The sequence below is a fragment of the Phyllobates terribilis genome, unplaced genomic scaffold, assembly GCF_046119375.1.
Source record: "Phyllobates terribilis strain yellow unplaced genomic scaffold, ASM4611937v1 Scaffold_4__5_contigs__length_816908805, whole genome shotgun sequence".
In the NCBI taxonomy this organism is placed as follows: domain Eukaryota; kingdom Metazoa; phylum Chordata; class Amphibia; order Anura; family Dendrobatidae; genus Phyllobates; species Phyllobates terribilis.
This window is the reverse complement of record NW_027362764.1, coordinates 402703521-402727345: the sequence shown is the minus strand read 5'-3', so window position 1 is coordinate 402727345 and position 23825 is coordinate 402703521. Positions and strand designations below refer to the sequence as shown.

At 39.7% G+C, this 23825-nt stretch overlaps 1 protein-coding gene across 3 annotated transcripts in view; it reads right to left on the bottom strand.

Moving 5' to 3' along the window:
* The window catches only part of LOC141265441 (NFX1-type zinc finger-containing protein 1-like), a 325904-nt gene that overhangs the window by 251828 nt on the left and 50251 nt on the right, over positions 1-23825 (bottom strand). The window contains exons 2-5 of one of the 3 annotated variants that reach the window (XM_073678552.1): positions 16022-16050; positions 15338-15419; positions 14874-15039; positions 2243-2413 (exon numbers count right to left, since the gene is read on the bottom strand). In XM_073678552.1, coding sequence (XP_073534653.1) covers positions 2243-2413; positions 14874-14994 — 292 coding nt within the window. In that variant the 5' untranslated portion in view covers positions 14995-15039; positions 15338-15419; positions 16022-16050. The remainder of the gene's footprint in view (positions 1-2242; positions 2414-14873; positions 15040-15337; positions 15420-16021; positions 16051-23825) is intronic. The other 2 variants (XM_073678553.1, XM_073678551.1) reach the window with 2 other exon arrangements.

Below are 23825 nucleotides of genomic sequence, written 5' to 3'. Positions count from 1 at the left end.
CGCTTATTAAAGGGCATGAATATTCACCCCTCTCCACTCCCATGGGCGTGGGGAGCAGTGAATATCCATTTTCTTTAGCAGCGGGGACAGTGTAGGCTGCAGCGGGTGGCTGATGCCTCCTGTACCCCGCTCCTCCACCGCTACCACTTCCCCCACACCCCATATATATACACCCCCCTCCAACATTCGGACTATAAGACGCACCCCCCATTTTCCTCCAAAATTTTGGAGGAAAAAAGTGCGTCTTATAGTCCGAAAAATACGGTAACTTGTGTTTTTTGATTGCACTTTTCAGTGTGTTTATCACATGCATTTTTATCACGCCCTTGATGCTGTGTTTTTTGTCTCTTCTTGGTTTGTCATGTTTTAAATAAAGCTGATTTGCTTTTGATACTTCCTGGTATTTGGCTTTACCAAAACTTTATTGATACAGTCATGTGCAGATTAAACACATGTTTAGTATTTTTCTGCAGTGGAAATGCTCTAAAAAAAGTACGTGCGTTTTTTACATGTAGATTTTCTGCATCTAACACAAGTCTACAGGGAAAATCCGCACAGAAAACTCAGCGTACTCGCAAGAGATATTGACATGTTGCAAATTTGAAACACACAACGCAGGTCAGTTAAAAGTTAAAAAAAAAGCATCCACTTTGCTGAAAGTGTGAGACACTGCGATTTTTGCGCAGCGAAAATATGAAGCGTCAAAAACTAATCATGGGTAGAAAGGCCAAATAATCATACCACACAAGATAGTTTAAAAAAAACATTTTCTGTATCTCTAACTTATACCAGCATCATTTTTAAAACTCCCTTTTTATTAGGATTTTTATAAGGGTTAAAAGTTTATCAGCAATTTACATTTTTTCAAAAAAATGTACAAAATCGATTTTTTTTACACACCTATTTGGTAAAACAGTAAAGAAGAAACTTTGAAGGGCCTATATGTTAGAAAGCCCTAAAAGTGATATTTTAAAAACTATACCTCTCAAATTATTCAAAACCACATTTGGGAAGTTTGTTAACCCGTCAGGTGCTTCACAGCAAATAATGCAAAGTAGAATGAAAAAAAAACATAAAATTACATTCTTTCAACTAAAATGTTACTTTCACCTCAAATTTTGCATATCCAAAAGTTGTAAAAAATGCACCCATGCACCCATACAGTAGAAAATGGTTGGAATCTAGTGTTTGGGCAGACGGCATGGCGCAGAAGGGAAGGAGCACTATTTCACTTTTGGAGTGCAATTATGAATGGAAATGAATGCGGATGTCATGCATTTACACAGCCCCCAAAAGTGCTGTAACAGCGGAAACCCTCCAAGAGACCCCAATTTGGAAACTACTCCCCTCAAGAACTTCATTTAGATTTGTAATCACTTGTAATCACAAGTTTATAACATTGGGAAGTGAAAATGATAAAATTACAGTAAGTTTCTTCCCATAAATGTCGTTTAACTCAAATTTTTCATTTTCACAAGGGTAGTAGGAGAAAATAGACCATAACATTTTAAAACAATTTCTCTTGAGTATTCGGATACCCAATGTATGGTCGGAAACTACTGATTTGGCGCACAGCAAGGCTCTGAAGTGAAGGAGCACTATTTGACTTTTGCAATGCAATTTTGTCTGGAATTATTGACATCATGTTGCACTTACAGGGTTTCCAAGACACTATAGTCAGCATGAATCAGAGCTTCGCCGCACTTTTGCAGTCAAGTATATATTTTTTTTAACTGTGCAGCATTTCAGAGAGAATAAAGATCAGAAGTTTGACTTATTTGCAAGGTACAAACTACAGAACTGCACACTGATGTGGTCTGATACACAACGGGTAAAGTAGTAATTTACAATTAGGAGCTACATTGCATATTTTAAGGGAATCTGTCAGTAATAATTCCCCTATGCAAGCAGTGATATTGTTTTAAATGGCAGTTTAAACCCAGTTTAAAACAAGGATACTTGTTTTGTCACTATCTGGTGCTCCCTTGGACTGAAAAGTGTCTTTTATTCATATGCAAATAAGCTTCAAGTGCACTAATGGGTGTTTCAGTGCACTTTCATTACTGGTTAAAGGTTCCCTTTAAGAAATTATGTTGAATTATTTAATAAAGACAGATAAACATAATTTACATATAAACCATGTATTCTTCCTGCACCTCATTTATTTTATAGACAAATTTCCAGAATACTCTTTCCAGTTTGCTTGTTTTTTATAATTGTTAGTGATAATTTAGCTGCTTACCAGAAGGCATCTTGCTCTGCTGGGCACCTGTGGCATGATGCACCTCGTGTCGTCTCCTTGTTCCACCTCTGCTCTCAGACTGTGGTCTTCCTTTTCGATTTTTATGTGCATTATTTGCCACGTGAGAAATATCAGAAACTCCAAATGCACCTAGTAACTCGAATGGGTCATCTAAATAAATATGTAAAAGAAAAACAGCTAGTTTTTTTCCAGCTTAACTACAAGTAAAGTATTAGTAAACTTGCACAATACTGCGTTTATGGCATGTAGAACATGAAGTAAGCAAAGAGAAATTATTACTTATATACATCATTTTTTCCAGCCATATCTTGCTTTGCTGCTTTAAATACAGTACTTTGCAAAAGTTTTCGCAAGGTTTGGAAAAAAATGCTGCAATGTCTGAATGCATTAAAAAATATAAGTTTATTTGCTGGAAAGGCGCCTGCAGTGAGTATAGCTGGTATTATTTTACATGCACAAAAATTGTGATTGAGAAGGGGCTTGTCTGAGTAGTGGACAATCCCTCAAATCCATCACAGACTTGATGATGTTGAGATCAGGGTTCTGTGTGGGCTAAATCTTCAATTTCTGGGTCTCCTTGCTCTTGTTTACACTCTCTAAGATTAAATGAAGACATAGAAGGATGTGTGCAAACCTACATTCAAAGATCTGTGATTGGTTCATCAGGTGAGCCTAGTAGAGTTCCGCAAGGAAAAGTAAAGCATGGTGGAGGTTTCTTGCAAGTTTGAGGTTGCATTTCTGCAAATGGAGATGGGTATTTGATCAGGATTAATAGTGTCCTCAGCACTGAGAAATACAGAGAGATATATTCAAAATGCAATACCATCAGGGACATGCTAGATTAGATCCCAATTTATTCTGCAGGACAACGACCTTAAATGTACAGCTATTACCATTAAGAACTATTTTCAGTGTAAAGAAAATCAAGGAGTCCTGGAAGTGATGATATGGTCTTCACAGAGCAAGTATCTCAATATCATCTAGTCTCTCTGGAATTACAGTAAATGAGGAGACAGAAGAATATGCACAAGTCTACATCCACAGAAGATCTGTAGTTAGTTCTGTAATATGTTTAGAACAACCTCCCTGCATGTTGCCTTCATTAACTAATTTAAGTAGAAGAATAGGTGTTGTTTTGCATGTAATTTATTGATGTGAATTGGGGACCGAAACGCCGCAGTTTACTGCTGCTATCTTTTTGCACTTTATTCTAATTGCTCTTTGTATTGATGTACTAATTATCTTCTAAATAAAACCTGTATATTTTTAAGCCGTTATAACTCCTTTTTTTCTCCATATTAAGCATGCTTACTATGAGTTGGCACAATTTGGTGTTCACGGGAAGTACCTTCTCCCATGCACTCCTAAATATTTTTGAAAGGGTTGCAGTATTATTGCCTTCATTAACTAGTGTAAGTAGAAGAATTGGTGTTGTTTTTGAAGCCAAATGGTTTTAACACCAAATATTGATTTGATTTAGGTTTCTCTTTTGTTCCTATTCTTTGCATTTTGTTAACTGATAAAAATAAACTTTTAACACTTCTATTTTTGAAAGCATTCTTATTGTGCAGCATTTTTTTCACACCTGCCTAAAACATTCAGATGCAATAAACCATAAGCAGCTTAATCTAATGATGGTAAAATTCAAATAACAAAATTTATGGATTATTAAACAGTAAGTAAAATATAATACACAATCATAAGGGTATGGAAGCTATAAAAAATTTATCGCAATTGCAAAATATTGTCCATATACTGTATCTTGCAAACTATAAGACACTTTTTTGCCCAAATTTTTGAGGAAAGTGGGTAGTGCAAAATATGTTTTTTTCAGTTACATGAATTCTGTAATTGCTCTGCTCTGCCTGTAGACTCTGATTTTGTAACACTGCGCATAATATTATAGTAATGTTATAAAAACCAATGCCATATTAACAAATTTTCTAATTAGAATGTTAAATTAATCCTTGTGATCCACAAGTGTGCAGTGTTTTTATTTCCTACTAAGAGATGTTGTACATAAATTGTTATAAAAAAAGGTTTGCCACTGGATTGTACCGTATCTTGTCTATATTAGATAAAACTAATGTTGTAAGCAATATGCATCTCATACAGAACCACCATTCTAAAAGTGCACTTAAATACATACAACTGCTTCTCACTAAATTAGAATATCATCAAAAAGTTAATTTATTCCAGTTCTTCAATACAAAAAGTGAAAATCATTACAAACAGAGTGATCTATTTCAAGTGTTTATTTCTGTTAATGTTGATGATTATGGCTTACAGCCAATGAAAACACAAAAGTCATTATCTCAGTAAATTAGAATACTTTATAAAACCAGTTTGAAAAATGTTTTTAAAATTCAAAATGTTGGCCTACTGAAATGTATGTTCAGTAAATGCACTCAATACTTGGTCGGGGCTCCTTTTGCATCAATTACTGCATCAATGCGGCGTGGCATGGAGGCGATCAGCCTGTGGCACTGCTGAGGTGTTATGGAAGCCCAGGTTGCTTTGATAGCAGCCTTCAGCTCATCTGCATTGTTGGGTCTGGTGTCTCTCATCTTCCTCTTGACAATACCCCTTGGATTCTCTATGGGGTTAAGGTCAGGGGAGTTTGCTGGCCAATCACGCACAGTGATACTGTTGTTTTTAAACCAGATATTGGTACTATTGGCAGTGTGGACAGGTGTCAAGTCCTGCTGGAGAATGAAATTTCCATCACCAAAAAGCTTGTCGGCAGAGGGAAGCATGAAGTGCTCTAAAAGTTCCTGGCAGACGGCTGCTCTGACTTTGGTCTTGATAAAACACAGTGGACCTACACCAGCAGATGACATGGCTCCCCAAACCATCACTAATTGTGGAAACTTCACACTAGACCTCAAGCAGCTTGGATTGTGTGCCTCTCCACTCTTCCTCCAGACTCTGGGACCTTGATTTCCAAATGAAATGCAAAATTTACTTTAATCTGAAAACAACACCTTGGACCACTGAGCATCAGTCCAGGTCTTTTTCTCCTTGGCCCAGGTAAGACGCTTCTGGCGTTGTCTATTGGTCATGACTGGCTTGACACAAGGAATGCGACAATTGAAGCCCATGTCCCGGATACGTCTGTGTGGATACTTTCCATTAATATGCTTGGATACAGCACTCTGTGAACAGCCAGCTTCTTTAGCAATAACCTTTTGTGGCTTACCCTCCTTGTGGAGTGGGTCAATGACTGCCTTCTAGACATCTGTCAAGTCAGCAGTCTTCCCCATCATTGTGGAGCCTACTGAAACAGACTAAGGGACCTTTTTAAACGCTTAGGAAACCTTTGCAGGTGTTGTTTGTTAATAATTCTAATTTACTGAGATAATGACTTTTGTGTTTTTATTGGCTGTAAGCCATAATCATCAACATTCACAGAAATAAACACTTGAAATTGATCACTCTGTAATGACTCTATATGAGTTTCACTTTTTGTACTGAAGGACTGAAATAAATTAAACTTTTGATGATATTCTAATTTAGTGAGAAGCATTTGTATAATAGAAGAAATAGGTCACCCTGTTAGAACCCTCCTGTTTGTTTTTCCATCTTGTGTTTTGCGGTCAAGTGACCATCTGCCTTTATATTCCAGCTCCGCCCTTATGGCTGTGCTGGACTTCAATGTTGTTTGACTGTTTTGCTAGCCAGGTGCTTCGGTGCCCATCTCTGTCAGTTCGCTTGGTCCTTCTGGGACCTCTAGTACCTTTTTGTCAGTTTATCTTTTTTGTGTTCTGCAACAACTTCTCTGTTTATTAGGTGTCCCATTTTTGTTCCAGTCCTTAGTTCTTTTAGGGACCCCTTCCCTTTATTCTATAGGTCTTCGTTCAGACTAGCCGAGGACTAAGGCGGGTCTGTTCGCTAGGAACAGGCAGCCCGCTACATCGTAGGGATTCAGCTTAGTCTTACTGTAGGGACAGCTTTCCCCTCTCTTTCCTTAGTACATGTTGCAGATCATAACACACCCACTCTGTGATATGTGCAATTATTTGGAAGTATGAAATTTCGTCACTACTCGGTATGTCCTGATATGCAACATACAAATAGTGGTTTAGCTTCCATGTCAGTTCTTGAGATTGAAATCCAATTTTCTTTATTAAGATCCGATTTAATATAGTAACCGTACTACATTAGTCAACAACATGTTTTAAACGTATTAAACATTCTTAATTATGGTGTGTGGCAAAAAGTCACACCTAAAATACCCAATTCATCAACTGGGCAGATGAACCTTCATAATCAGGTATGACCCACTAATGTGCGATTTGTTTTGTAATCGTTATTCAAATTAGTAATTTGTTCAAGAGTGATAGGGTGCGAATATGTCACATGGGACATAAGGGTGGTTTCTTGTAAAGTACAGATAAGATATTAAAAACAAGGTAATGTGACGATAACCAAAGGAAAAAAAAAAGAAACCAGGTGAATATTTAGACAGTATATATGACTAAATATGTAACATTATTTCTCTTTTGATATTCAAACCTAACAATATTAAGGGTACAATATTAAGGGTATACATCCAATTTGCTTCACTATTGTGAAGGGCTCATTCTCTATTGGCTCCACATATATCACAAATGTGAATAGATCCCTGTTGTGTTGGTGAATGAAATGTTTGGCAACATTGGATGTATTGCGGTTAGATGGTTGGCTAACCTACAGTGGTGTGAAAAAGTGTTTGCCTCCTTCCTGATTTCTTATTCTTTTGCATGCTTGTCACACTTAAATGTTTCAAATTACAAAACTAATTTAAATATTAGACAAAGATAACACAAGTAAACACAAAATTCAGTTTTTAAATGTAGGTCTTTATTATTAAGGGAAAAGGAAATCCAAACCTACAGGGCCATGTGTGAAAAAGTGATTTGCCCCGTTTCTTAAAACATAAATTAACTGTCGTTTATCACATCTTTGGGAAGCCGAGATAAATTTCCCTAGCCACACACAGGCCTGATTACTGCCACACCTGTCCTCAATCAAGAAATCACTTAAATAGGACCTGCCTGACAAAGTGAAGTAGGCCAAAAGATCCTCAAAAGCTAGACATCATGCCCAGATCCAAAGCAATTCAGGAACAAATGAGAAACAAAATAATTGAGATCTATCAGTCTGGAAAAGGTTATAAAGCTGTTTCTAAAGCTTTGGGACTCCAGCTAACCACAGTGAAAGCCATTATCCACAAATGGCAAAAAACATGGAACAGTGGTGAACCTTCCCAGGAGTGGCCGGCTGACCAAAATTACCCCAAGAGCACAGTGACAACTCATCCAAGAGGTCACAAAAGACCCCATAACGACATCAAACAAACTGCAGCCCTCACTTGCCTCAGATAAGGTCATTGTTCATGACTCCACCATAAGAAAGAGACTGGGCAAAAATGGCATGCATGGCAGAGTTGCATGATGAAAACCACTGCTGAGCAAAAAGAACATAAATGCTTGTCTCAGTTTTTCCAGAAAACATCTTGATGATCGCCAAGACTTTTGGGAGAATACTCGGTGGACTGACGAGAACTTTTTGGGAGGTGTATGTCCAATTACATCTAGCATCACACCATCCTTATTGAAAAAATGACCAAGTATGCAATGGACCAGGCAACTGTTAGGTGGATTCATAACTGGCTTAGTGATCGGACTCAAAGGGTGGTTGTAAATGGCTTCACATCCAGCTGGATGAATGTCTCAAGTGGGGTACCACAGGGCTCCGTCCTGGGACCTGTATTGTTCAACATCTTTATCAATGATTTAGATGAAGGAATTGAGGGTCAACTGATTAAATTTGCTGATGACACAAAGCTAGGAGGGATAGCTAATACTAGAGAAGAGAGAGAGAGGATTCAAAAAGACCTAAATAAACTGGAGCAGTGGGCAGCAACCAACAGAATGGTTTTTAACAGGGAAAAATGCAAAGTACTACATCTGGGCAATAAAAATGAAAAAAGCATATACAGAATGGGAGGAATAGAGCTAAGCAACAGTACATGTGAAAAAGACTTAGGTATACTAATAGATCATAGACTGAACATGAGTCAACAGTGTGATGCAGCAGCAAAAAAGGCAAATACAATTCTGGCATGTATTAACAGAAGCATACAGTCTAGATCACGTGAAGTCATTATCGGTCTTTACTCCTCTTTGGTCAGACCTCATCTGGAATACTGTGTACAGTTTTGGGCACCACATTTTAAAAAAGACATATACAAACTGGAGCAAGTTCAGAGAAGAGCGACCAGAATGGTGACTGGTCTGCAAACCATGTCCTATGAGGAACGGTTGCAGGATTTGGGAATGTTTAGCTTGCAAAAAAGAAGACTGAGAGGAGACTTAATAGCTGTCTACAAATATCTCAAGGGCTGTCACATTGTAGAAGGATCATCTTTATTCTCATTTGCACAAGGAAAGACTAGAAGCAATGGGATGAAACTAAATGGGAGGAGACACAGATTAGATATTAGAAAAAACTTTTTGACAGTTAGGGTGATTAATGAGTGGAACAGGCTGCCACGAGAGGTGGTGAGTTCCCCTTCAATGGACGTCTTCAAACAGAGGCTGGACAGACATCTGTCTGAGATGATTTAGTGAATCCTGCTTTGAGCAGGGGGTTGGACCAGATGACCCAGGAGGTCCCTTCCAATTCTACCATTCTATGATTCTATGATAGAAGTAACAAAGCATTTCAGAAAAGTAACATCATATCAACAGTAAAATATGGTGGTGGTAGTGTGATGGTCTGTGGCTGTTTTGCTGCTTCAGGACCTGGAAGACTTATTGTGGTAAATGGAACCATGAATTCTGCTGTCTACCAAAAAATCCTGAAGGAGAATGTCCGGCTATCTGTTCATGACCACAAGGTGAAGCGCACTTGGGTTATGCAGCAGGACAATGATCCAAAACACACCAGCAAGTCCACCTCTGAATGACTTAAGAAAAAAATTAAGACTTTGAAGTGGCCTAGTCAAAGTCCTCACCTTAATCCGATTGAGATGCTGTGGCATGACCTTAAAAAGGCGGTTCATGCTTGGAAACCCTCCAATGCGGCTAAATTACAACAGTTTTGCAAAGCTGAGGGGGCCAAAATTCCTCCAGAGCTTTGTAAAAGACTCATTGCCAATTATCGCAAATGCTTGATTGCCGTTGTTGCTGCTAAGGGTCCAACCAGTTATTAGGTTTAGGGAGCAATCACTTTTTCACACAGGGCCCTGTAGGTTTGGATTTCTTTTTTCCTTAATAATAAAGACCTTCATTTAAAAACTGCATTTTGTTTACTTGTGTTATCTTTGCCTAATATTTAAATTTGTTTTGTGATCTGAAACATTTAAGTGTGAAAAATATGCAAAATATTAAGATATCAGGAAGGGGGCAAACACTTTTTCACACCCCTGTATATAAATATTATATTACACACTGACAAGAATCTACTGGGCATATGTTGGAATTGACAACCAACACATGCTCAGTAGAGAAAGGACTAGCCCAGTCGCTGAAACGGATGTCACTGATCACGCTTCGTTTCAGGGTGGTGACAAAGTCTGCGGCAGCGACCTGATAATGTACTGTTTGAGTATCTCAGCATGCACTGAGAGTTCTCAATTGAAGCATCAAACGGGAAATAGTTAAAAAAAAAGCAGTTAGCATAGTGAAGGAACGATGGGGACTTTTTAATTTAATTACATTAGAAAAGAGATTAGATTATGCCATTAAATAGATAGGCATTTAGGATTAAAATAAATGTTACTTTTGGACCACCCATTTAGAGATTACTGGTCGCATCAGAAGAGGAAAAACAGCTTTGTGAGTATTAGGTAAGGAATGAATGATCAGAATAACATGACGTTCTACAACTCCAAAAAAGTTAGGAAGCAGAATAAAATTGAAAGAAAACAAGATGCAATTTGGAAATCTCTTAAAGCAATATTTTATTTACAACAGAACATATAACACAGACCAGAAGTTGAAAGGTAGACATTTTTTCCATTTCATTAAAAAAAAAAACTCAATTAGAAATTGATGGCAACAACACATCTAAAAAAAAGTTGGGACAGAGCTAAAAAAAAGGCTGGAAAAGTAAGTGAAACTAATGAAAAACAGATGGAGGGTCAATTTTCAACTAAGTCAGATGATTGTGTATACAATCAGCATGAGAGACAGAGTCTATCATAATCAAAAATGGTCAGAGGTTCACCAGTCTGTGAAAAACTGCATCCAAAATGTGCGGAAAAATTTTAGAAAAATGTTCCTCAACGTAAAATTACAAAGACTTGGAACATCCCACCATTTACAGTACATATTATTATGAATATATTCAGAGATTATGGAGAAATCTGTTATGCTCACGCCCGGACTGACTGGCATGAGCGTGGTTAGTGGTCCCACTGAGCCACGAACCGAGGAGTGCCTGGAGGGGCATGACTAGTGCCTCGCCAGATCCGACCACGAACACAGGGTGGCTTAATCGACTCCGTGGTCTGAGGAGGGACGTGGGAGGTGGCCCAGGTGCTACTCCAGGTCAGACCCGGGTCACAGCTGTTGACCCACACCGGGGAATGCAGGAATGGGCAAGTTTGGCTGGTATGCAGACAGGCGGGTACTGGCAGGCACGGCTGGTATGCAGACAGGCGGGTACTTGCAGGCACAGCTGGTATGCAGACTGGTGGGTACTGGCAGGCACGGCTGGTATGCAGACGGGCGGGTACAGACAGGCCGGTAGTGGCAGGTAGGAAAACAGGCTGGATAGGGACCAGTACAGACTGGGATACAGGAACAGAGCCGCAGGGCTCTGTCCACATGGAACAGACTGGGAAACACCGGAAGATAGCTAGAATACCGGAGGTAGATACGGAGGCAGAGAAACGGGACAAGCAGAACCAGATACACACAAGGTACTTGCTATGAAGTAGCGAGTGGACACAAAACTCACAAACAGAAGTACAGAGACAACGAGTAGGAGATAGGTACTGGTTCAGACACTGCAGGAAAAGGGATGGATCGGACATAGAGACAAACAGGTAACGGGCTAGGACACAGTTCATTCAGGAACTGACACAGGAGCGAGATACAGGAACGAGCCTGGGCATTCAGCCCCAGGGTGGGGGAAATAGACTAGAAGTCACAGTTACAGGTAACGGGCCTGGGCACTCAGCCACCAGGTTGGCAGAAATAGACAAGGTTCAGTACAGGACCTGACAACTCCAGTTGCACAGAACACACTGAAAGAAAGTGTTGCTCAAGCACCTCCCACTGGGTGGGGGAGGTTTAAGTATCCAGTGACTCACAACAATAGGCTGGGGACCCATTAGGACTGCGCACACTGTAACTTTAAGAATCAGGAAGTACCAGCGCCCACACCCTAAGCCAGCAGACAAGAGACATGCACACAGCAAGAAGAGGAGTACAGAGCACAGCCTGGACTGGAAGGTAAGTTGGCAGTCTTGCATGGTGGGAGATGGTAAGCCATGCCAGTACGCCACCTGAGATGTTACAAAATCCATGTACATTATGAACAGGGCCAATTGTCAATATTGGATGTGTGTGATCAACAGGGCCCTCAGGCGGTACTGAATTAAAAAGAGGCAAGATTCGGCCATGTAAATCACTGCATGAGTTCAGGAATAATCCCAGAAATCGTGGTCTGTGAAAACAGTCACAGTGCAATCTACAAATGCAAGTGAAAGCTCTATCATGCTAAGAATAAGTGATATATCAATATAGTCCAAAAATACTGTTGTCTTCTCTGGGCCAATGCTCATATAAAATTAAATTAGGTAAAATGCTAAATTGATTTGTGTCAGAAAAATCTAAATTTGAAATTCTTTATGGAATCCACCAATGTTGTGTGTGCATACTCAAGAGGGGAGAGACCAACTAGTTTATCAGCACACAGATCACAATTCTGCTTCTCTGATGGTAAGGTGTTGCATTAGTGCCTATGGCATGGGCAGCTTACACATATAAAAAGGCACTATCAATCTTGAGCATTATATAGAACAGGGGTGGGAAACCTTTTGTTCTGCCAAGGGCCATTTGGATATTTATACCATAACTCGTGGGTCATAAAAAATTATCAACTTAAAAATTATCCTGGAATTGCAAGGGTGGTGGACTGGACAGTTGCGTTCCTACCCCTGAAGACACTAATCGCATTGTATTGTATTGTATTGTAATGCAAATAATGTCATACGTCTTTGTAATATATTGTTATGTGGTAATAAGATGTGATAATGTAAGATATTATATTGTATAAGATAGGTAGTATAGGAATAGTTAGTGACTGTAGTGTAGATAGCTGACCATAGGGTAAGATAGGATAGAGTTAAAGTTTGGGACTAGCCCATAGTGGGAGAGGAATAAAGTTAGGGAAAGAGATAAAGATAGAATTGGAGTTCAAGTGCGAGTAGGAAGTGCAGAGTGAACAGAACTGCCTTAGAGGTGAACTGGAGTGAAAGGAGACTAAGGACAGGGGAATAGCGAGATCCTGAAGTAACAGAGAGGCCTTCTGGAAAAAGCTCCTTAGATAGGGCGACGACTGAAGAAAACCCTAAGCTTGCAAAAGCGAAGGTAACAGACCTAAACAGGACTGAATTCGTGGGACTAGTGGGGGTCCTGAGCGTTAGAATCAGGGCACTAATAGTGGAAGAAATAGGATATGGAACCGCTGAGTGAGACTTGCTGATCAGGACTGTGGCATAGAAGCTGGGCTGTGACGAAGTAGGGCGAAACAGTGGGCTTCACTAGCCCTGGAGTAGACTACAGAGGAAGGATACTGTGTGAATGAAAATACTTCTTAATGTAAAGGAAAAATCCATAAGACTTTGTACCACCTATCCCTCGTAAAAAACCCTTACCAAGTTACCATTCAGTAAAGACTATTTTTGAACAAGAGTCTCCTTTATTGAATTGTGGAATCTATGGTCCTGGCCAGCCAACATCATTGGCGATAGACGGCCTTCACGGGCTTGCGGCCCTCACAGCACGTGTACCAACACCCAAACGGGATCTACACTTTGATGCAGTGCAGCGGGGTGTAATAGGAGCCGAGTGCCTCGCTCGTGGCTGCCACCTCGCACCACGATACACAACATTTGGTTAAACATTTAATTAACTCACTGCTAATGTGAAGGCTAGAACTGCTTCTCTTTGGTGAGGTGTGATGTTAGGTGGTATGGTGGTATGGTTACTTACAACTGCTTTTCCAGGTTGGAATTGGACTGGAGCTCAGTCGACTCTTTGTTATGGAAAGTTTTGTAAAGAACTGATCTCAGCAGTAAGTTGTTTCAAACACTGATACATATTTCAATGCATGTCTGTGACTATGCCATGTACATTACATAAGTAACACTGAGACTCTGCTGCTTACAACCGCGACTGATTTTTGGATTGAAATGTGATAAATTGCTTGATCTGTTCAGGAATTTAAAAAAAATCTTGGTTCACAGAAGCACAGAAGGTTTATTTGCTTACTGAAATGCAGGTTTTTAAATGGATGCTTTTATTTATATATAAATCTGTAAAGGACATATTGATACTCATGCTAGAGCAACTCCATTTTGTCTGCTTGCTTTAAAATCATGTTATTATCACTCCTTGCATAACATACTTCTTTCTTTCTCTTCCCATGGAACTTTTTCCACACTAACTTTTTCTCACAAGAACATTTTGTATTTTGTCAGACACTCCGCTCCTGTTATCTAACTAGTTTAGGACAGGATTGACCTTGTAAAATTAATTTCCATAGTGCTTCGAACTAACGATGATAATATGACCATATATGTGTTTCCGTAATAATTGTACTAACATTGGTTCAAGCCTGTAGTATGGCTGCAGAGTTGATTGGCTATTAAAATACTCAAAACAATATAAAATGCTAAGCAAAATAAACGGGATCAGAGATTCTTTGAATCCTCCCAATACAGAGCACGCATTGCCTCTGTTTGGTTTTCTGTGGATTGCGCAATCAACATAATAATTTGACACTCACTTGGTCAACCGTGAAGGGTTATTGTCCTCCCTTAACAAATCTTGTGCACTATATTGATCAACTTGCCAATAATGTATTTTGATTATTTGCTCGCAGACACAGCTAAAACCCACACCCTTCCTGACAAAGCCAATTTTTTCAATTTCATTTTAAGTAGATATAATCATTTATTTATGAAAATATATAAAATGTGATGAAAATGTAGAAAAAAATTGCATTTTTTGAACTTTGAATCTTTATACCACAACAAGTAGTCATCATGGAGCGAAGGGTGGTTCTGGTAGGCAGAATTGAAGACGTGTTAGACATTACAAGTGCACTTGCAAAGCTATTTTGGATGTGAATAAAAGTTATAATTCAGACCAAGGGAGCACTAGATAATGACACTCGCTTATTCTGCAGCACCTCCGATTGTCTAGGTCTAGACAGATGTTACTGACAAATTCCATTTAAGAAATTATACAGTGTACAGTGTATATCATAAGTATACATATAAACCAGGTAGTCTGTCAACACCTCATTTAAAGTACATACAACCATCCAGATTACCTTTTCCAGCTTGATCGGTTTGTTGATAATTGTTTGAGATCATTTTGTTGCTTACCAGAAGACATTTTGCTGTGCTGGGCACCTGCGGCATGATGCACCTCCTGTCTTCCCCCTGTTCCATCTCTGCTCTCAGACTGTGGTCTTCCTTTTTGATTTTTTTGTGCTTTATTTTCCATGTCTGAAATATCAGAAATGTCTCCAATGGCACCTAAATGGGTTATCTAAATGAAAATATAACAGAAACAACAGCGTTAGTCTTTGACAATTTAACTACAAGTAAAGTCATTGCAAACTTGCAAAATACTATATTCATGGCATGTAGAACAAGACAAAAACACAAAAATCAGATACCTAATCGGGTCCCAAATAGAATAAACACACTAAAAAAGACCCTCCTAATATTCACAACAACTTTAATTGATCAATATTAAAAAGGGAGGCTTTTGTCATACAGGGATAGGTCACAGAAATGAGCAAATAGGGATTCTGGTCCTAATTATGGCCTGATGGTTTCCCTACCTTGCCGCAGAGGTTGGCACCCTAGAGGGCGATATGGCGCCCCCGTTCGACGTCGGCTCGCCCTCAATGACACTGTTATACCCTTCAAAAAAGTAGAACCACCGTGAATATTAAACAACAACCACACAGGTATAAGTGACCCAAAAGGAGACCCACATAGAAACCTTAAAAAAAAATTCTGACAATACATATAAAAAGGTATGTGTGGTAAGACACAAAATATGTCAATCATGTCTCATAGATTACTTAATTATAGGTAGTACACTTACACCTTATCAGATGAACAATAGGAACTGTAGGTGCTAAGACCAAAATGGTTTTTGGATTATCAAGCAGGGTAGGTCACATAAATGGGCAATAGGGGTTCTGGCCCTAGTTTTGGCCTGATGATTTCCCTACCTTGCCGCGGAGGTTGGCACCCTAAAAAGGTATATGGCACCCCCGCTCACCCTCAATGACCCTGTTATATCCTGCAAAGAAGTAGCACCACCAAAAATAAATAACAGTAGAAAGGTATATGTGACCAGAAGTAAATTGAAGCTATAAACAGTAATGGCAATATGTATACAAAAATAGGCGTATCAAAGACAATAAAGATGTCAGTTATACATCATTGGTTTATTAATTGTGAGTGAATTGGTTTAGAAATAGTAAGTATTGTGAGCGCTTTTTTATATATCTTACCAGATCAGAGTTCTGCTCTTGTGTAGTCCCTAGATGAACATATAGAAGTATATTAACCATGCTCAATAACCTTAGAATATCAATCAAATATCCTTTTTGAATTGTAAAAAGTTCACATATACCTCATCAAATGGACAGTAGGCATTAAGAGCGCTTTAAAAATTTATATTCAGATCAGGATGGTATCTGGATTGTAATCCTGTACAGTACCTTGGTAACACATATAGATCTATTGTACATGCCCAATGGCCTAGGTTAGTTAAATAGAATGAAGATGCCCTGAGATTCGTGCATTCAGATTTGCCAGACTTGCATATTCCGACTTGCCCAGAATTGCTATTGCACAGTGGCCCTAAAGTGTGGGGGCCTAAACAGTTAAAATATGCCCAAGGGTATGCATATCAGGAACCAAGGACATGATTATAAGTCATAGCTAATAGCCCATAAGAGACATATAAGAATACAGGAACATAATCATAAATAAAACTAATAGCCAAAAACAAAACATATGAATGATGTCTATATGGTACTTAAAATTATTGTTTTCATTTCCATCTCAGCTTGTTCCCCCCCCTCTAATGGCAGAGGTTCACCAGGGGATCGGTGTACAAGAAGACAATTTTCTATGAGGGCACTCTCACGGATTGAAGAGATGGCTTGCTGATCTGGAGCGCACTCAGCGTTCCACGCTTTTATTGACCAAGGAGCTCACTATCTATGCACTGGCCACAAGAAGAAGTGGAGCCTTTGGGACCAGAGCCGAGCGCTGGGGGAACAGGAGCGAGGTGAGTATGTGTTGTTTTTTTTAAATATGGGTATGGGATGTTTGCCTGTATATAAGTGGTTATGTTGGGGCTCACACTGTATATAAGGAGATATTTGGGTGTTCACACTATATATAGGGAGTTATGTGTGGCTCACACTGTATATAGGAGGCTATGTGGGGCTCACACTGTATATAGGAGGCTATGTGTGGCTCACACTGTATATAGGAGGCTATGTAGGGCTCACATTGTATATAGGAGGCTATTTTGGAGCTTAAAATGTATATAGGGGGCTGTGAGGGGACTCATGCTGTATATAGAAGTTATGCTGAAGCTCATACTGTATATAGGGGGCTATGTGTGGACTCATACTGTATATAGGGAGATAAATGGGGACACATACTGTATATAGGAGGCTATATTGGGGCATATACTGTATATAGGATGCTGTGAGGGGACTTATGCTGTATATTGGAGATGTGGGGCTTATACTGTATATAGAGCACTATGTGGGGGCTCATCTTGTATATAGGAAGCTATGTGAGGGCTCATACTGTATAGAGGGGGCTTTGTGAGGGCTCATACTGTATATAGGTAGGCTATGTGAGGGCTTATAATGTATCTAGGGAGGCTATATGTAGACTAATAATGTATATAGGAGGCTATGTGGAGGATAATGCTGCATATATAAGGGGGCTGTGTGGGGGATCATCCTGCATATAGGGAGCTTTGTGGAGGCTCATACTGTTAATAGCGGCTGTGTGAGGCTCATACTGTATATAGGGGGCTATATGAGGGCTCATACCATATCTAGGGAGGCTATGTGACAGTTCATACTATATCTAAGGAGGCTATGTGGGGGATCATATTCTATCTAGGGAGGCTATGTGAGAGTTTATACTGTATACAGGGAGCTATTTGATGGCTCATATTGTAACTAAGGAGGCCATGTGGGGGCTTATATTGTACCTAGGGAGCTATGTGGTGGCTCATATTGCATCTAGGAAGCTATGTGGGGGCTCATACTGTATATAGAGAGCTATGTGGGAGTTGATACTATATATTGGGGACTGTGTGTTGGCTCATACAGTATATAGGGGATGTCAGCATAGCTAATTCTGCTCAGTATTAAATTATTGAATTAATAATATAAAATAATAATTATAATTAATATGTCAATATTAATATTGAGCAGAATTAATTTCATCCTATTGGTACGACCCTCCACGCTCTATCATATATAGCGCTATGATATGTATAGTGCTGTACGTAAGGGAAAAAAATAGCACGAGTGCGTAATGTGCCGCTATCTCTCTTTCTTTGCATCTACAGAGGTACACCAGAGCACCTTTGTGTAAATTACGTGACTTATCACATGATCTATCATAGGTGGTCATGTGACATGTCACATCATGCCTTATAAACTGCCTGGGGCCCTGGCTACTCTTAATCCTCTTCTGTATGAATACATTCATATATCTCTCCCCATACAATAGATCCATCCCATCCATTGATCTATCTATGTATCTATATATGTTCTCAATTCAACCGAAACGTCGCTGAGCCCCAATGGGCTATTAAATCACTTTTTCTATTCTCTCTAAATGGTGTGCAGCCTTCATTTTTTTTAACCATTTGGAGGATTGGTAATTACCTGGAAGGCTTGTAACACTTGTATTAATTTTTGTCTGTTTGCCATTTTCTTTTTAGATCTATCTTTCTATTTATCTGTCTATCTCTCTCCTAAAAAGAGAAAATGGAACAGAACCAAATAGTTGAAAAAGAGATGGGTGCAAAGCCTTCCAAACAAATATCCAATTGCAAAGCAGGCAAAAATAAAAAGACAGGAAGTGGACCTTTATTAGCTTTTATGGCTTTGAGAAAAGTTCTTTATAACCGAAATGTTGCCACGCCATATGAGCTAATAAATTTCCACTTTTTCAATGCTATTTTTGGAGTGCTGCCTGTTTTTTTACTTTTATCTGTCTATCTAGCTGGCTAGCTATCTCCTTCCATCCAATCTATACCATCTATTTATGTGCATTATTTCTATTCCCTGTAACAGTGTACTGTACAGAAGATCATGCTAATGCTGTGTGTGATGCTGAGGGAGGAGTGGCGAGGTTTAGGTGGAGTTACAGGAGGTGTGTTCACTTCTGGCTTCCAACTCAGCACAAGGAATGATGGGAAATGTAATCAGAAGGGAGCAGAGGATTATGAAAAGGAAGTAATGGCAGTGAGAGCAGAGCTGATGCCAGGGCACATAAAGCAAAGCAGAACAACATGAAAATTGGCAGAAAAGGTAATGGGGATCTTTAGGGGTAGTATTGTTAAGCATTTATGGCAAAACCAGTAACTCAGTCAGGTTAGTGGGCAACCTCTTAAATATTTTTTTTTATTAATTACCAAAATGCAAAGTGAATAAACAAATGAGAAATCTAAATCAAATCAGTATTTTGTATGACTACCCTTTTGCCTTCAAAACATCGTCAACGCATCAATTCTTCTAGTTACAATTTCACACAGTTTCTAAAGAAGGTAGTAAGGGAGTAAGTTCCAAACATCTGGGAAAAATAATTACAGATCATATGTGGGTGTAGGCTTGTGCAAACCCTTCGGTTTCTTTACTTATTCCCACACAGACTCGATGACGTTGACATCAGAGATATGTGGTGGTCATATTACTTCCAGGACTCCTTGTTTTTTGCACCGAAGATAGTTCTTAATTATATTAGCATTATGTTTGAGGTCATTTTCATGCTGCAGAATAAAATTGGAGTCAATCAGATGCCTTCCTGATGGTAGCGCATGATGAGACAAGTATCTGCCTGTATTACTCACCATTGAAAACTTGAAAAAACAGGCAAGACTCCGGACTGTAAATGCTATGGTTGGCCAAGAAAACTTTGTGCAGCAGATGAAAGACATATCATGCCTATTTCCCGCCAAAATTGTAAGGTGTCCAGAAGAACCATCAGCTCAGAACTGGCAACAACCAGTGTGACCCAGCTACTCACACCCGCTGTTTGGAGAAGTCTGGCCGAAAGTGGTCTTCATGAAAGATTTAAAGAAAAAAGCATATCTTCAACATGGAAACATGGGCAAGTGACTCACCTTAACATGAAAATATAGAAGGTGGGATGGAGAAAAATGTCAGCAGGTGCTCTGGACTGTCTAAATGTGAAATATTTGGCTGTTATGGTTTTGGCCGGTATGAGACCCGGTAACGGAGGGTATGTATGTATTATACAGACCCCCGGCTAATGGGCGAGGCCTTGCTCTCCATACACTTGTATTGAGCGAGACTGCGCCTCCAAGCAGATGCGCCCACTGGCCATCCAGGTCACTAGATGGGCCGTGGCCTAGGTCTATACAAGTGAATGGAGAGATGCAGCGCTGAATGGCAGGGGGTTTGTATAACATATACATAGCCTCCGGTCCCAGGTTTTATACCGGCAAATCCCCACAGCGAACAGTGTCTGCAGGTTCATAATTCTGCAGTCACACAGAATGACTGCAGACTTATCACTTTTGACTGGACGACCCTATAATAAACTTCTTGAATGTGGTTTTGAGCACCTTGAGGGGTGCAGTTTTTAGAATGATGTCACTTTTGGGTATTTTCTGTCATAAAGGCCCCTCAAAGTCACTTCAAATGTGATGTGGTCCCTAAAAAACTTTTTTGGTAAATTTTGTTGAAAAAATTGGAAATCGCTGGTTAACCTTTAACCCTAAATTTTGTTCCAAAAGTCTGCTGATGTAAAGTAGACATGTGGGAAATGTTATTTATTAACTATTTTGTGTGACATATCTGTCTGATTTAAGGGCATGAAAATTCAAAGTTTGATAATTGCGAAATTTTCAAAATTTTTGCCAAACTTTTTATTTTTTCACAAATAAACGGCAGTCATATCTAATAAATTTTACCTCTATCATGAAGTACAATATGTCACGAAAAAACAATCTCAGAATCAGGGGGATCCGTTGAAGCGTTCCAGAGTTATTACCTCATAAAATGACACTGGTCAGAATTGTAAAAATTGGCCTGGTCATTAACGTGCAAACAGCCTTCGAGGGTAAGGGGGTGAAGATTAAAATCCAATATTCCTTATCAGGATCCAATTGATAAAGTAATATTGTGCAACATTAGTACCCAACATATTTTAAATGTATTTAACATTTTTAATCCTGGTATGTGTGTAAGAAAGTCGCACCTAAAATATCCAATTCTGCAACTGCACACACAGACAACCCTCCATAATAAAATAATCTTGCCTAATGAGAGATCTGTTTTGTAATTCTTATTCAAATTAGCAACTGCGTAAAGATAGATAGGGTGGAAATATGTCTACAGAGTATAAGGCTAAGAGTCTACCATGCAGAAATGCTCCGGATTTTTCCTGAGCATTTCTGCATCTCCCTGGCAGAAAAAAAAGCATGCGGATTTTACAGGGACAAGCGTTTGTCAAGCGTTTTGCACATGCGATTTTGCATGCGGGTTGGCAAGCGCTTTTCCAAGCGATTTTAGCATCACTTGGAAAAGTGCTTGACAACTTGGTCACACTATATAAATCCATGCATCCGGCATGGATTTATATAGTGACCAAGTTAAGTTAAAAAAAAGAGTAAAAATGGTAAAAAATAAAAAAAAAAAACATTATACTCACCTTCCGATGGCCCCCAGCCTCCTTCTCCGGTGTCTTCGGCGGCTCACGGTGGTGTGAAAGGACCTTCCATGACGTCATTTAGTCATGTGACAGGTCATGCGACCGCCGACGTCAGCGGTCGAATGACCTGTCACATGACTAAATGACGTTACGGAAGGTCCTTTTACACCATCGTGAGCCACCGGGGAGCCAGGACGCACCGTACCAGAGACCGGGGGCCATCAGAAGGTGAGTATAATGTTTTTTTTTATTTTAAATTCTTAAAATAAAAAAAAACATTATACTCACCTCGGGTACCCGGGTCTGGAGAAGAGTCTCCTCTTCTCCAGACCCGGGTACCATCCGCACAGTGAATCGCTTAATATCTGCATGTGCACATGTAGTCATGCGGATATTAAGCGATTCAATGCAAGTCAATGGCGGCGAAAGCGCCGCGATTCCCCGAAATTAATGGTAGTGCTGCAGATTTTTCAGCAATGATAATCCGCAGAGGAAATTTCCGCAGCATGTGCACAGCACATGCCGATTATCATTGGGGAACATTGCAGACCTTCTACCAAGCATTTTTTAGGCGTTTTCGCAGTGGAATTGCCGCTGCTGAATCGCTTAAAAAACGAATAATGGGCACGCAGTCTAAGGGTATTTTTTTTGTAAAGTACAGACAATATATTAACAACCATATGGTATGGGGGTAAAGAAAGTAAAAGAAATAGAGAAGCCAGGTTAATATGTAGACAGTATATACAGTATGATTAATAATGTAGCATTATTTCTCTTCTGATTTTCAAACCTAACAGGCATTAAAGATATATATCCAACATATTTGCCTAATGTGAAGGACTCATTCTTTGTCTCTACATTGTCTCTACATATCACAAATGTAGACAGTTCCCTGTTGTGTTTGGCACCATAGGATAAAGAGACTTCCGAGGGGGACTCCCCTTCACTGAAAGATGTCCTCAGTGCAGTTAATAAATGCAACTCTCAATACACTAACGGGACAGGTTGGCCATATACAAGAATCTATTTCTATAACAGCAGTGGAAAGCAGAGTTAGTGAGTTGGATGAGGCTGTCTCCGGCCATTTCGCAGAGATATATCAGAGTCACACGAAAGCCGTCACAGCACTGATTGCTAAGGCTGATGACCTGGAAAATCATCAGAGACACAATAGTATTAGACTGGTGGAGGTTGCTGAAAAGGCTGAGGGGAATGACCCGGATGTTTTTTTTTTTAAAATGGTTACTGGGTAAGATACCCTCACTCCTTTTATTGCTATAGGGAGAGCTCTCAGGGGTCCCCACGAAACAGTACCCAGTGTGTAGACTTCCCAGGCCTGATCAAAATCCTACACTATAAGGACCGAGATCTAATACTAAAAAAAGCAAGAGAAAAGGAGGCCATTAAGGTGGGAGAGGGGGGGGGGTCAGAAAATCAAAATTTTCCCAGACTTCTCAGTAAAGAAGGTCCAGTGCAAAAGGTCTCAGTTTCTGGACATAAAGAGGAGGATGAGAGCACTGGGCCTGCAATACTCAATGATCTACTCTGTCAAACTCGAGGTGGTCGCACTACCACATTCTATAAGTCCTCAAAAAACGCATTCAGATGGCTGGACAGCCACTAGCAACAAATCCGGCAGGAGGCTGGAGGGATCAGAAGGGCAACATACAGCCCTAACGCAGGCTGAAAGTCCTTTTTCTCACTACCTGGTAACTCCAGCAGGACTCTCCTGCAGGACTGAGGTCTCATTTAATGTTACTATGTGGCATTAGTACTATTGTGGCTGGTATTTATGGTCCAAACCTGTTACGTACTTTAATTTCTACATTAGTGCAGCGGTCCTTCACCAAGACACTAATAGAATGCTATATTTCTAATTGTGTTTCTTCCTTTCCAGGTGCATGCACCTAATGGTTAAAGGTTTGCTTGAGCCCCACCTCTTACTAATTGGTAAGGACAGGTTTACAAAATAAATGGGAGGGGTTTTATTGGTTCACAGTTGGGGGAGATGGGGTGTTTGCAATGCTTCTGCACCAAAATGTGGATACCTATAAGAGCCAGGAGAACGGCTAACTCACAAGGATCATCTTTTATCATGGGCATTCTTAAACATGGGTACTATAGTTGATTTTATTTCTTGGAATATTCGTGGGTTGAACAACAATTCCAAAAGATTCGCAATTCTTGACTATATAAAAAGATTCAACCTGCAATAATAGGGTTGCAGGAGACCCATGTAACAAACAAATTACCAAATTACCCAAAGGGTAAATAACCCTAATTGAGGGATGTGTGTGTGGGGTGCATGCACATGTCTTCTTGCGTTAAGTGTCATCGGTGCCAGTTGTGGGCAGTTATTTCATTTGGCAATTG